Source organism: Papilio machaon, chromosome 28, assembly GCF_912999745.1.
Source record: "Papilio machaon chromosome 28, ilPapMach1.1, whole genome shotgun sequence".
NCBI lineage: Eukaryota > Metazoa > Arthropoda > Insecta > Lepidoptera > Papilionidae > Papilio > Papilio machaon.
In genome coordinates this window covers 2745952-2762098 of record NC_060013.1, presented here as the reverse complement: position 1 = coordinate 2762098, position 16147 = coordinate 2745952, and the positions used below count along the sequence as shown (strand labels likewise).

Here is a 16147-nt window from a genome sequence, read left to right as displayed (position 1 = left end):
GAAAAGAGTTAAAAGCTGAGTTGTAAATGGGAACTGAGACGAAAGACAACAACCGAATTCTATAAACAAGAATTATCGACATGTTTCTGATATACTTACATAAAAATGAATTTATGATTTTTATTATTCTTAAATGATTTATTTCAGTACGGTCTTCTGTTTTGTAGTAAATTGTAAAAATGAAGTGCTGTTAACACTGTCAACAATTTTTGAGTATAGCAATAATTTGTTCAATTTTTTTTCTTTCATTTCCCCGATCGGCGACGAGTGGAGGCGTTCGTTCGATCGCTTAGTTCCGTCACGTCATCTTTTTATCCTCAAATGTCTGATTTTTGTATCCCACATGCTTAGGGTTAACCGAATAAAGAAAAAATCCAAGAATCCCCGCACCAGAAGAAAAGTACGAGTAACGAAAGACGTAAATGTAAACTAGAAAGTGAGTGAACGAAGTCGCGAGGTGTCTCGTCCGTCCGGTTCGATCTGGATTTGACCAGTTTGAACCGCGAGTTGAAGTCCCTTTCCCTCGAATTTCTTTATTATTAAAGTTTAGTGGTGTATTTTACAGACTTTTACGTTTATTAATCCGTTTTTCGGAGTGTTTTAGTGGTGTATTAGTTTATTTAACCCGATCCAAAATGTCTGAAGAATCGTCGGCGGATCGCAATGTCGAAATCTGGAAGATCAAGAAACTTATCAAGAGTTTGGAGATGGCGAGAGGGTGAGTTATGAATGAAGTATCATATTCTTGGTATAGTTTGACGCTATGCAGTAACAACGTGGTCATTGTGCTATGCTATGTTTGTGGCTATTTCATTGGATGAAATTGCCAACACGGCTGCGTCACTTGCACGAGTGGCCGGACACATGCGCGTTTTGCATGCGCAGAAATAACCTTGTGAAAACGCAAAGGGTGCTGGAATGTGCATTTATTAGACTCTGAATATCATTATCGAAAAATTACTTTTTCAAAAGGTTATCTAAACACCTGAGTCGTCTGTTAGGATTGAGAAAAAAAATATCCAGCTGATTTGGACGTATTTGGCGTACGTAATTACGCGCCTTTTTAGCCGCATTTGAAAATCGAAAGCTTTCGCGCAATGCGACGCTGCAGCTTTCAGCACACTTCACATTTAGTTCGAAGTTTTTTTTTTGGAATAATAGTTTTATTTGTGACCAGTGTCATAAATGATGTTGGCATTATGAGTCAATAATATTTCCATGTATGGGTAAATTAACAAGATTTGCAGCCTGAAAATAAACACTTTATACAAGGTTCTTTGTTTGCAATTAGCACACAAAAACAAACATGACTTGACTGAATATATCATCAGGTTTTGTCTTTTTGTTTTGAAACGAAATAAAGTTTCCTCAGACTTTCAATTGTAAAAAAAAACATTATTTTGCTTTACATGTTTATGCTTTTATTTTATTTTCCTGTACAATTTAAATAATCTCTGCGTAATTTTCTCGGTACTACTTTTGTTTTTTATTGATATCAAAACTGGATAAGCAAGTAGTGGTGTCAGAGTGAGAAATATAATTGAGACTCATTGTCTAGTCTCAATAGAAAATCTCCAAAAGCGAGAACCTTGAGTTAAAAAGAAACCTCTGTAAGCAAGTAAAATATTGTTAGTCAATTAAATGTCCCCCACATATTCTTAAATATGATTGACACCCCCCCCATTTGGTATAACTGTAGTTATATACAATAATGTGCACTATATTTGCAATATTTTACGTTTGGTTTGGATTACAATGGGAAAAAAGGGATGGGTTAACTTATTGAGTAATGTAGCAGCAGTTTTAGGTTAGGTTTAAAGAATTTATTCTCAAAATGATAAAGAAAGTCACTTACATGAGAACAATATTGTACACTATACATAATACAATATGGTCACCGTTTTAGTTGTCAATTTACTTTTTTACAACCATGTAAAATGCATTAAGCTAGCTTTGATTTAAATTGACGATTTAAAGTACTAAGTTACTGATTTAAAGTAACGAGTTAAAAGGGTTACCGAAATCAATAAAGCTTTATACAAATATATGAGAAAAAAGTTTGGGAATCTCTGGGTTAGATTGTAAACACTGTTAGTTAATAGATCGTTGGTTACAATACCTTTAATAGCTTTGGTAAAAATTCACTCACCACAGTTAACACATTCAATGCCACAAGGATTTTAATGTGTTAACATGAACTTGGGGCATTTTAATGAGTTTTATAAAACAATATTAACTTGACAATTATAATAAACTGAAATCTAAAATGTCAATCATTATTAGACACTGTAATTTAACGAATTTGATTAGTAACTTTCTAACGAAAGCAATATTTAATTTCAGTAACGGTACATCTATGATATCTCTGATCATACCACCCAAGGATCAAATCTCGCGTGTCTCAAAGATGTTGGCGGATGAATTTGGTACAGCCTCTAACATCAAGTCCAGAGTGAACAGACTATCTGTGCTGGGAGCTATTACATCTGTACAGCATAGACTCAAACTATATACTAAAGGTGAGTTAAACTATGGCTAAAATGTCTAATTACCACAATAAATACTGGAACACGGACCAAAGCTGTTCTTAGTTTCGGAACAACATCTCTGTTTTATTTACTTCACTTTAGTCTGTGTGTTAAAAGCATTATTAATTCTTCTAATATTAGTTTTTTTTTGTTGTGAAATATTTGGTAATTTTAAATTGTTTTTCTAATAATTTTCCTGTTTAACTAATCTTTGTATTTATTTATTTTCAAAAGTGATCCGGATGTTTAATTTATAATTTTTTCCAGTACCGCCCAATGGCTTAGTTATCTACTGTGGTACTATTGTCACCGAGGAGGGCAAAGAAAAGAAGGTTAATATTGATTTTGAACCATTCAAGCCTATCAACACGTCTCTATATTTGTGTGACAATAAGTTCCATACAGAAGCTCTTACCGCATTACTGGCCGATGATAACAAGTTTGGTTTCATTGTTATGGATGGTAACGGTGCCCTGTTTGGTACGTTGCAAGGAAATACAAGAGAGGTGAGTTTTGATAATTATAATGAAATCTATGTAACCTTGTTAATTTGAAATCCTTAGTAAGTGGAGAAAAATTACATTCCTTTGCATATTAACTACTAGCTGTCGCTCGCGACTCCGTCCGCGCGGAATTAATGGAAAGCTTAAAAAGTAGCTTATGTGTTCCCCCATACAATGTTCTACATCTGTGCCAAATTTCATTGAGTTCCGTTGAGTTTTTCCGGAGATACCTTCAAACAAACTTCATCCATCCATTCGTCTAAATCTAAACTTTCGTATTTATAATATTAGTAAGATTTACTGAAATTTTTTCATATTGCAAATTGAAGAAAAAAAATAACAAAGAAAGACTTACAAAAGATACATCAATTTTCCAAGATTTTTTTTTAAAACAATGAATGAAGAATAAGTGAGCCAAATTATTTTTTTTTTTCATTATAATCTTTTCCCAGGTACTTCACAAATTCACTGTAGATTTACCCAAGAAGCACGGTCGTGGTGGTCAATCTGCTTTGCGTTTCGCACGTCTACGTATGGAGAAGCGACACAATTATGTCCGCAAGGTGGCTGAAGTGGCAACACAGCTGTTCATAAGTGCCGACAGACCAAATGTAGCGGGATTGATTCTAGCCGGTTCTGCTGACTTCAAAACTGAGTTGTCCCAGTCTGATATGTTTGATCCGGTATGTTATTATGTTATAACTAAAGTTTTTTTTTTATTAAAAAAAATAATATTTTCTTGGATTAAAGTTTTACCATAGTTTATATTTTTGTTTAGTAGTTTTGGCATTAAAGACAGACTGTGTTACTTTCGTATTTATAATTATTAAGGCTGATGTGAATTTTTGATATTTTAATTAATTAACTAGCTGTCGCCCGCGACTCCGTCCGCGCGCAGTTAAAAAAAACTTATTAGCGGTATGAAAAATAGATGTTGTCCGATTCTCAGACCTACTGAATATGCTCACAAAATTTCATGAGAATCGGTCAAGAATTAAGCCGTTTCGGAGGAGTACGGGAACGAAAACTGTGACACGAGAATTTTATATATTAGATTAATTAGCCTTTATTTTCATGATTGTTAATTAATTGTTAACATTAATTGTTTAAATTAAAATTAACAAGTTAATTAAAAGAAACAGTCATGACCCCTGTTGGGTATAGGTCTCCACCATTTTTTTTTTATATTAACTAATTTTTTTATTTTTTTTTTTATTTTTGATATTAATTCTTATAATTACTGTCATGTTAAGGTTTTAACTATTTATATCTCAATTTTCAGCGTCTACAATCTAAAATAATCAAGTTAGTTGATGTATCTTATGGTGGTGAGAACGGATTCAATCAAGCTATCGAGTTGGCCGCTGAGTCTCTACAAAATGTCAAGTTTATACAAGAAAAGAAACTCATCGGAAGATACTTTGATGAGATCTCACAGGTGAATATATCTCTTATTGTTAAATGTCTTGATTTTTTGTTTTAATAAGGTGAAAAATAAGGAAGTGGCCATTTGAATTCACTGAAATAGTAAAATAGCGCTGGCTGTAGACATCCGCAATTGTATATCCATTGCCTACCTTTTATAGACGGAGGATGGGACGCAAAAGAAAAGAATATTTCCCCTTCCTATGTCAAATCCACTTCCCCTTTTCATTATAAGAAAATTGTGAGAAGGGAAAGAGGACTTATTAAGCACCACACACACTTGATGCCTCTGTGTGGTCTTTTAGACCCTTTTTCCACTATACAGCTTGATAATATGTTTTGGCAGTTAGGCCAGTGGAAATTATTGTTATGACATTATTTCAGGATACTGGTAAATACTGCTTTGGTGTGGATGATACTCTACGGGCATTGGAACTTGGTGCCGTGGAAACACTCATCTGCTGGGAAAATCTTGATATACAGAGGTAAGTTATAACCTGAAAAAGATGTTACTGAAGAAAAACTACGATTTTGACTGACATATACATCTATATATATAAAAGAAAGTTGTGTTAGTTACACCATTTATAACTCAAGAACGGCTTAATCGATTTGACTGAAAATTGGTGGGCAGGTAGCTTAGAACCAGGAAACGGACATAGGATAATTTTTACCCCATTTTCTATTTTTTATTCCGCGCGGACGGAGTCGCGGGTAAAAGCTAGTACTTACTATTCTAAAGTTAATAATATTATATTAAAAATCTAATGGCTATAATGTCGCAGTCATATTGTATGATCCGCCGTATTACATTACGGCTAGCTTTTATCAAAAACAGGGCCGTTTTGAAATGCGGTGATTCAACGAGTAGCCGGATTGACATTAAGATACTTTCTTCAATAAGGCCCACGTTTAGCTGCAACGTACTAATACTTTACTCGATCCTTTGTCCATGGTTTCTTTACTGTTCCACATTGAGAAGAATAGATATTCTTTAATTGCAATTGAAAATTGTTCTTACCGAGTTCTTCACCGAGATATTTAACGTTTTTTTTTTTTCTTTATTTCACTCATAACTTCGCAATTTAGCAACACACTTTCTGTATCCAACGAAATTGTTGTTTTTATTTCAGGCAGCGTCACAAGTGTCAAGGATCGGAACTAAACACTGTCAAAGAGACGGCTAATCTCTCGCTTTATTACATTGTGTCTAGTCTAGTGTTGAAAGACGCGTGTTGGCATAATTTAAATACATTCCGGAGCTTTTTTATTCAGCCGCATTCAATCCGGCTACTCGTTGAACCGCAACATTACAAAACGGCCCTGTTTTTGTTAACAGCTAGTCGTAATGTAATATGGCGGATTATGCAATATGACTGCGACATATACATTACATATCCATTTGACTTTTTGGTTGTTATTCCCTGTCTGTTCACACAGGACCGAGCAGAGTAGATAATATTGATTTAATTTTAATTTTCAAAGTAAAATTCCACCTTGTATCAATGGTATAAAGTTCAATTTTATTTGCGATATAAATCTGCTTTGCTCTCTGTCCCCCGTCTGTGTGAATGGACCCTTTTATATGTATTTATATTTAATTTTCAGATACGTTCTGAAATCCCACGCCACCAACCAGGAGACCATTCTGCATCTCACGCCTGAACAAGAGAAAGACAAGTCGCACTTTACTGACAAAGAGGTTGGTTCATTTTTACCTTTATTAACTATGATCTATATTATTTGGGATTACAAGAGAGGCACTGCCATCGCGGTTAGGTCTATCTGTCTATATGTATGGATGGATGTTTGTTAGAAGGTAACTCCAGAACTGCTAAAGGGATGGAAGGGCTGGAAGAACACATAGGCTATTTATTACGTTTTTTTTTAATCTATTAAAATAATAAACATGATAAGACAGCCACAGTACAAGGAACTTGTGACATTTATTTGATACTAGCTGTCGCCCGCGACTTCGTCCGCGCGAAATTAAAAAAAGCATAATAAATAGCATGTGTTCTTCTTTGTCCAAATTTCATTAATTGAGCCGTTCCAGAGATACCTTCAAACAAACATCCATACATACATCTAAACATTTGCATTTATAATATTAGTAAGATTACCAGGAGGGCGCTAGTGTGCTGTCAATTTAGTTTGACTTATCAAAGCCTACAGGGTCAGATAACTTTGTCCGTTTAGTGTGGTCATGTTATAAAAACTATGACGTCACAGTATAGACCAGTGTTTCCCAAAGTGGGCGATAACGCCCCCTTGGGGGCGTTTGAAACCTAGGAGGGGGCGATAAGGGGCCCAAAAAATGGGGGGCATTGAAATTAATTAGTGTAATGAAATTGTGGTTTTTATGTTTTAGGGCTGAATAAAAATTAGGGGCGCTCTGAAATATAATTGATTTTCAATGGGGGCGGTGAAAGAAAATAAGTTTGACAATCACTGATATAGACGGTTCATGTAAATAGTTAATTCCTTATATATTGTAGAGCGGAGTTGAACTGGAGCTGGTGGAGTGCCAGCCGCTGCTGGAGTGGCTCGCAAACAACTACAAGTCTTTCGGTGCCACATTGGAGATCATCACCGACAAGAGTCAGGAGGGAAGTCAGTTTGTGCGCGGCTTTGGTGGAATTGGCGGTCAGTATACATTGTTATTTGCTATGTGGACACCATAACATGATACCTAGATACTATGCGGGTAACATAACATGATAGTTGAATATAATATTTCTAAATACTATGTGGGTACCATAACATGATACCTAGATACTATGCGGGTACCATAACATGATAGTTAAATATAATATTTCTAAGTACTATGTGGGTACCATAACATGATACCTAGATACTATGCGGGTACCATAACATGATAGTTGAATATAATATTTCTAAATACTATGTGGGTACCATAACATGATACCTAGATACTATGCGGGTACCATAACATGATAGTTAAATATAATATTTCTAAGTACTATGTGGGTACCATAACATGATACCTAGATACTATGCGGGTACCATAACATGATAGTTAAATATAATATTTCTAAGTACTATGTGGGTACCATAACATGATACCTAGATACTATGCGGGTACCATAACATGATAGTTGAATATAATATTTCTAAATACTATGTGGGTACCATAACATGATACCTAGATACTATGCGGGTACCATAACATGATACCTAGATACTATGCGGGTACCATAACATGATAGTTAAATATAATATTTCTAAATACTATGTGGGTACCATAACATGATACCTAGATACTATGCGGGTACCATAACATGATAGTTGAATATAATATTTCTAAATACTATGTGGGTACCATAACATGATTTGTACCAAACATGTAATGACTGGACTATGCGACCACGATAACATGATACGTAGTATATAAAGTGTACTTTACTATTATATATTTATACATACTATGCGACCATGTTAACGTGATATGTAGATACTATTCGTGTTATGTAACATGATGGGAAAATATAGTAGGGCATGATAATGTACTATACAGTGACAATAACATAGTATGTAGGTATTATGTGTGTACGATAACATGATGTCTGATATTAATTCTTAAGTGTTTTTTATTAGTTTTAACTACTAATGCTTATTAAAATATAATTTTGGTTAATGCTGCTCGGATGGATAAAAAATAGGTATACTACGGTACAAGGTGGATTTTCAGTCTCTGCAATTAGATGAACCGCTGGACGATGTCGACCTCGATGACTATTGAATGGGGGGGTAGACAGGAATGTGAAAAAACGAAAAAAAAATTTTGTAAAAAAAAAAACCGACTTCAAAAAAATCGTAAACCAGAAGTTAAAAGCATTAATGTGTCTAAAAGTTGGCTGATTTTTTTCTTGTTTTTCAATTATTGCGGAAATTTAAATTTTTTCAAAATTCAATTAAAAAAATGTACCATTTTTGATTTTTTTTCTCTCAATCGGTTTATAAATGACTTATAAGAAAATAAATATAGACTTTTTTTTGAAGTCGGTTATTAAAAAAACACAATCATATAACTTAGATTTAAAGCTTGTATTTTTTAACGGCTTAGATACGCCACAGTCGGTTTTTATTTTTTATTTTAACGTGGATATTAACTACGGGAACACTGATACAAAAAATTTTTTTTGTTTTAGTGTTTCAGTGTAAACCCACGACTATATTGAAAGTGTCAATATGCAGGGTCCATTTTCATTGCGTTTTATTATAGATATTATGACGAAGTGAAGTTGAGATTTTGGGATTTACTCGAGCGTGGTTTAACATAAGGGGGGAATTGTACCCAATTAAGTACTCCCACTACATAGAACTCTTCCATCTCATAAAGATCAACGCTTTTAGAGCAGCCTGTCTGAATACTAAGTAAAATTAAGTTTTTAAAATGAAATTTTATCCAAAAAAATTATTATTTTTTTTGAACGAAATAGGTTTTTTTTAAATCGTTTTTCGAAAAAAAAAAATTTTTTTCTACTTTTGACTAGGAAACATAAAAATGGTTTCAAAAACTTCAAAATCCACAGTAATATTATGGTCCTATTCAGAAAAAATACCAATATAATTGATGCGTGAGATTTTTAATGTATTTTTTTATTATCACTTGACATGCGGCATACATTGCTCCCGAATTACACGTGCAGCGTTCAGATTTATAAAACACAGCTTGTACGTTCTGGAGCTACTAATTCTAGTAAATACGAAATAACTCTGTGAAAGACTGAGTAATTCGACAATCGAGAAATTGTGGTAAGAAAATATGCAACCGCCCGCTATCTAGCAACGTAAAAATACGTTGCCCGTATGCAAAGTGTTAACATTTGAAATAATTTCACATCATATACATATCATATCATTATTTTGAAGTGAAATAATTAAAAAAAAATAACCTTACAAAAAAAAATGAAAACAACGAATTTGAAACCGACTGTTGCGATCCGAACCCGTACCTTACCACATTGATATTGTTTAACAGTGAAAACCGTTTAACACGACGTCAAAAAGATCTGGTATTATTCTGTCGTAATAACCGATAATCATAAATGAAGTCGAACCTAGATAAGCGAGAGTCCAATGGTTTGAGGTTTCTCCCTAACCCGAACTTCTCGCTCATAGAGATCGTCTATCGGGACCGGAAAATGACTCTCGCTTGTAGAGGTTCGACTATATATTACAGTAATAACTTCAGTGATGGATTGACAAACAAAAGGTTAATCATATAAATAAGGAAAGTAATGAGATTGAATGGATAGCTACAAAGATAGAGATAGGCCGGAGAAATGGATGGATTATGTGAAAAAGGATATGCGTGAGAAGGAAGTGAATTAAGATATGAGAGTTAATAGAGATGTATGGAAGAGTACTGTGCAGATACTAGACAGGGAAAAGGGCATGCTGATTGTATTGAATTAAAGGTTAACATTTCACAAGCAGTGTTAATCACGATTTTATTAATATATTTTGTAATCATCATCATCAGCTCACTGTACGTCCCCACTGAGGGGCTCGGAGCCTACCCCAAGTTAGGGGTGACTAGACCATAGTCAACCACGCTGGCCAAATGTTGGTTGACTGGTACTTTGTAATACTGCACCTGATTTGCTTCATTAACTGAAATTCAAATAAATGGAGGTCGTAATTGATACGATTTCCCTAAAATATTAATAAAAAATGGTCACAAAAAGGGTATGACGTTATAAGTGATTTATTCAGTGAGATGTGATGTTCCAGTGGGATCTACAATATAATATTGGTTACTATAACCGGTACATTGTATTAAACGGTTTTTACTTCACTTACCTCTCAAATTTTCTTTACTCTAGTCCTTTCTATTCTTGCTTGTTATGTAAAAATAGTTGAACCTGGATAAGCGAGAGTTCTGGAGTCTCGCTTATAGAGGTTTCTAACTGGAGTTTCTCGCTTATAGAGTTTGACGATCGTTTCTCGCTTATTCAGGTCCGACTGTATGTATAACATGATTCAAACTTTATGATCGCTCGAGGTTATGTATCAGAGCATGTCTCCATAACGTACAGTGCGGGTGGTAGAAAGCATCCAGGGGTTTGTCTCGTCACCCACTTACAGTTAAAATAAACGAAGACCAAATTTTAGTCCTTTCCTTATTATGAAAGGATTGGCAAGTGGTTTTGGCGCGGCACCCATAGGTTGGGAAAATGTCCTCTTCCTGTACGTCCACATCCTCTGTCAAATGAAGGCATTTGCAACATTTTAAATCTTAAATGTCTTTACTTTCTAATCCTATGAGTCGAATTGGCGTTGTGGTCGTTTGCCATCTTATATCGATATATGCCGAGCTCCCATAAAGTTTGAATGTCGCTTATCTTTCCTTTCGAACCAAAAACACCTTGAGCAATATAGCCTTGTAAAATTGTACTTTGAACTCCATTCAAGTCGATATATTTGTTTAGTAAAGCTAGATAACGCTATCCATAGTAATATAGGTGCTATCCGAACTTATAAGCGAGATAATAAGAAATTATGTTAGGTGAAGCTTTCTTTTTAACTTTAAAATATAAACCTCTATAGATGCGTGATGGAAAGGTCAGGCAGAAGATTGACGTGAAGTGGAAGTAATTCCGCCTTTCGTCTGATGATTGTGTGTGCCGTTGGTTTATTTTACCCGAAAAAGATAACAATATGCTAAGGTGATAAAGCTTTTAATTAATTCATAGTTCACTGCCAAAACACGTAAAAAAAATAAAGATTTTTCATCACTGTTTATTCAAAGAAGCTTAAGTTGAGGGTTAAGTTGATTATTGTAGTGAACCATTAGTGTGATTTGTTGCTCTGTGAAAAATTTAATAAACTTTTATATTTAGTTTAATTTTAAGGTATGAATAAAAAAAACACAATTAGTAAAGCTAGCTACAGTAATATTTTCTAGATAGATGTTATAATAATAAAAATTATATATAAATATCGTAGAACGGTTCAAATACCCATTTAACATGCCTTGAAAGTTCCTTAAGTGTCGTATAACTGTAATCACTCATGTACTCTGTTAACCGCAACTTGTTCAGTGTGGAATTTAAAAAAAAGGAAATGTCTATGATACTCAACACACACTTTTCAATACTAGTTTCTATTTAAAAAAAACCGTTAAAATCGATCCAAATATTTTGTAGATTAGCCGAAACAAACGCAGACTTGTGGACAGAGAAATAAATACAGAAGAAAACTATTGTTTAAAAACTAATATTATAAATGCGAATGTTTTGATGGATGGATGGATGTTTGCTTGTTAGAAGGTATCTCAGGAACGGATCGTGATGAAATTTGACACAGGTAGTACATAGTCTGGAAGAATACATAGACTACTTACTAAGTTTTTTTTTTTATTCCTTGGGAACGTAGTCGCGGGTGACAGCTAGTAAAAATAACTTTAAAAATTAGAAAATAATATATAAACATAAGAGGAAATAAAAGAAAATAGGTTTCTATATGATTTTTTATATGTAAATGATAACACTGTGGAAGTTTATTGTAAAAAATCTTCCAGAGGTCTTTTTTTCTCGCTTTTTTGTATTCCTGATTAGGTATCTATAGGTTATATATATCTGTGGTGAATAAACATATTTCAATATTAGGGTGCCATATAAAAGGTCCAAATTAGTAATAGCTTAAACTTAATAACTTATAAATTACATTTTACATATTAGATTCCTTATAAAAACGTCTACAGAAACTTCGAATCGACTTGAATGGAGGCAAATTTTTTTATATATAAAATTACATACATGCTATATTATATATGCGCCTAGAAATATATGTGAAAAAATAAATTTCACATTTAAATCAATATATAATACAATCTTTATTCAATTTTTTTTTATATGTATGATTTTTTGTAAAATTCGGACACGTTGTTTTACAAGTTTTATTAAATGAGCTGCTAATTGATCAGCACAAAACCAACTAGTTAGTTGTATTAATATTTTTCAAATTACAGTTAAATGTAAGTTTAAGGTCTGCGTAAGGGTCAATTGACGTTAACCTGAACGTCCTCAACTGTGTCATAATGAACCTGCCCTTTTTCCTACATTAGTTCGAGCTCAGTACTCTTCCATACATTTCTATCATTTCCTTACGCATATCTTTCTCTTTCACACAATCCATACATACTTTTTCAAGTCTTTCAATACCTTTGTCCATCCACATTTAATCTCATTAATTTACTGTTTATGTATGTAATATCTTTACATAATGTATTTCTAGGCGCATTTATATTTACAGTCGAATCTGGATAAGCGAAAGTCCAAAGCACAGCGTTATTTTTCTAAATTATAGAGGTTTCTCTCTAACCAGAGTTTCTCGCTTTTGAACGTCGAATGTCGGACAATGACTCTCGCTTATGAAGGTTCGAGTGTAATCTATATGCAAAATGGTCATTCATATTCAATAAGCTAGTGTAATGGAGAAGCATACATTGCACTGGAGTGTTACCAGCTTTATCAAAAGTGTTGCCAGATGCAATAATTAAAATACCAAATTTTACTAAATTAAGTTTTGATGTTTTTTTTTCGTGTGCCGTTAATTTTTATTTGAATGTAAAGATGATTTTAGTAGTCTTTAGATGGTATTGAAAAAGATAATATAGTCTTAGTTTGAAACGAATAAAAATATTTATAAGATGTAATAGTTTTAAGATTTTTGCGGTTTTTGTGAAATGGAATGAATGTATGCTTTTCTAATATTACAATATACATATGAAAAATATTTAAAAAAAAATGTTTATTGGTTTATTCCCGACTTCATATAGTTATACTACATAAAAATTATATATTGAAATTATTGTATTATTTATTTTAAAATAATAATAATAATGTTTTAACCTTAAAAATGTCTCATTGACATAGTTAGTTATTCAAAATATAACTTTATCGCATCGCACTGCTTTGAGATCTCGCGTCGCCGTCGGCTCGTACAAGCGAGAGTTTCAACCTTTGTTAGCGAGTTATTCTCGCTTGTACGGATTGACTGCGCGTGTGTGGTACTGGTATGTTTACGAAGCTCTTGATAACAATCATATCAAGTGCTGTTGCTACTTAGGGCCAAAGTTATAACTTTTTTCAGTTCATTTCGTCTCCATTTTTAAATGTTATCACACTAGGTATATCACGAGATATATTTTTGGTAAGTTGGGTGATAATTTTGTAGGTGCATTGTTTTTTTTTAAATATTCTGTGTCATACTAAATATATGTCGTTTCTTTACACGCTGTGAGGTTTGGAAAGAGGTAAAAGTTATTGATTTTTTAAATGTTGTTATTTTATCTTTATCACTGACCTTTATTGATATGGACAGGAAATTATAGCTTTTTGGTTTCTATATAAAGAGCCAGTTGAAGTTACTAACAGTGGGTTTCTGAGACCAATATTACCTTTTTAATACATATTGCTATCTATGTTTTGTCAAAGATAATGATGGATGAAGTTTTATACAGAGATTTTGGCCTCAGAAATCAACGGTTAATGTCTATGAGTTGAGTTTTCAACACCGCTATTAAATGCTACTGTCAATGCCGAAATGTTGAAAATAAGCACAATATACCATGAGTTATAGCCTGTCCATAAAGGTTTGTTTTGTAGTTTGTTGATTTATTAAAATAGTAGGGGAGCCCAAGCGGGGATTTCGGGATTTCCTAAAGCACGGCAGATTAATATACAGGGGGATACCTTGTACCCGGTTAAGTACCTCCACAAAACATGGGGCCCATGTATAAGGCCGAACCGTTTTTCTAATTTTTTTTTGTCAAATCAGGCGAATCCCTCTACATAATCGTCAGATTATGAGACAGTACGTTTAGAACATAAAGATAAACCATATATATCTTAATCTGACGCGCTTGAGTATTTCAAAATGGCGAATTTTTTTGCACATTATAAAAATGACCGCGAGTTTGCGTCCCATCGAAATCGTCAGATTAGTGAATAAGAGCTTTTTTTGGTGCACTTAACACTCCCTTAGAAAATCTGACGCGCTCGATAAAAATTTTTTTTTTTACATTTTTAAAAATCTATAGCCGCTTCCCCCACTGATGTAAAGGTATATATCTTATAACATTTTTTTCTTCTTATCATCTAAGCTTTGCATCCCAATAGGTCTCTACGATGCTCGAGTAAATCCCCATTTAGCCCCGTGGGCTCCCCTACTAAAACGGAAATAAGATAATGGTAAGAAACAAATGGTTAGCATTGTATGGACATATGCGGAGAGATGATATATGAAAGTTGAATGATATGAGATTGAATGTGGATGGCTACAAAGATAGAGGAAGAGAGAAGAGTACTATCATCGTACAAAATTTGTGCAGCGCGTATCGGAAGTAAAATACACCAAAAATCTTGTATTCATTTTGAAATAATTGATTGATGATACGATGGCGATTGTCACAATATTCTTGATAGGTTACACTGTGCTGACATCGTTGTGAAAAGAGCAGGTGTGAATTAGACAATGTGTTTTGGTACATATATTCTGACAGTGGAAATCCATGCTTAATTTTATGTCTGAGATGTTTTTATTTATATAGTTTTTCTTTCTTACTATGATTTCCAATGTAGTGACACTTTGGTTGCTGGTTTCTTCAAAGGCATTGTAAGGGATGTCAAAATGTAATCAAAATCGAAAGCCGCATGAATTTTAGTAATAGAAAATTTTGTTTTATTTATAAAAAAAAAAATATTTAAACAACGGTTTTTTTTTGTCTTATGTTTTTTTCTGTGATTTTATTATGCATGGTTACAGAGTGTTTTTTTTTTTTTAGATTTGTTTGAATTAAATATATTTTAATAATTTTCTTTATAATTCTAAGAAAAAATTAAATACACAAGTAGTTTAATTTTTAGGTAATGCCTGGTTTAGATTATACTAGTACAGTAGGAGAGTAGCACTCGAAAACAACTGGCATAATGTAAACACTAATTGGCGCCGGTGAGCCAAAACAGTCCATCCTAGGCCAGCGCTACTGTCTTACTGTACTGGCTTAATGTAAAACATTCGTTAATTTGTATTACAAATCATCTTTTTATACAAATTTGTATTCTATAGCCGTAGAAATAATGTTGAATTTATTTTACAGGTCTCCTTCGTTACAAAGTGGACTTCCAATCTATGCAGCTTGATGATGAAGAAATCGACAACCTCTATGACGTTGATGACTATTAGACAAGCGAACGAGCAAACATGTATGTGCCTTCACGTAACAGCGACTACATTTTTATGAATTTCAATTTGTAATACATCAATGATACATTGCAATTTGTAATACTGAATCACAAATTGCAATTTGTAATACTGAATCACAAATTGCAATTTGTAATACTGAATCACAAATTGCAATTTGTAATACTGAATCACAAATTGCTATTTGTAATACTGAATCACAAATTGCAATTTGTAATACTGTTCTAATACAAATTGATTATATTTATGGTTACAATTAGTCGATATCACAAATTGACACAAAATTTGATGAAAAAAATATATGTAGTTAATTAATTTTTGTTCTAAATTCAAATCATAGTATTTTTGGCATCTGCATTTTGATACTTTGATATTGTATAATTCGATTTATAAGTCTTGGTACTTGTTTGAAATTTCGCTGCATTAATTCTTGTATTAAAAAAGTACTGTTTTTTA

The 16147-nt window shown here is 33.2% G+C and overlaps 1 protein-coding gene across 1 annotated transcript; it reads left to right on the top strand.

Annotated features, from left to right (window-relative positions):
- Positions 1-451: 451 nt before the first annotated feature.
- On the top strand, positions 452-15797 carry LOC106711745 (eukaryotic peptide chain release factor subunit 1). The gene is made up of 9 exons (XM_014504145.2): positions 452-718; positions 2344-2519; positions 2796-3034; positions 3484-3714; positions 4314-4469; positions 4841-4941; positions 6065-6158; positions 6955-7102; positions 15588-15797. The coding sequence occupies exons 1-9, from the start codon at positions 636-638 to the stop codon at positions 15671-15673; spliced, it is 1314 nt and encodes a 437-aa protein (XP_014359631.1). The 5' UTR covers positions 452-635; the 3' UTR covers positions 15674-15797.
- The last annotated feature ends 350 nt before the right edge of the window (positions 15798-16147 follow it).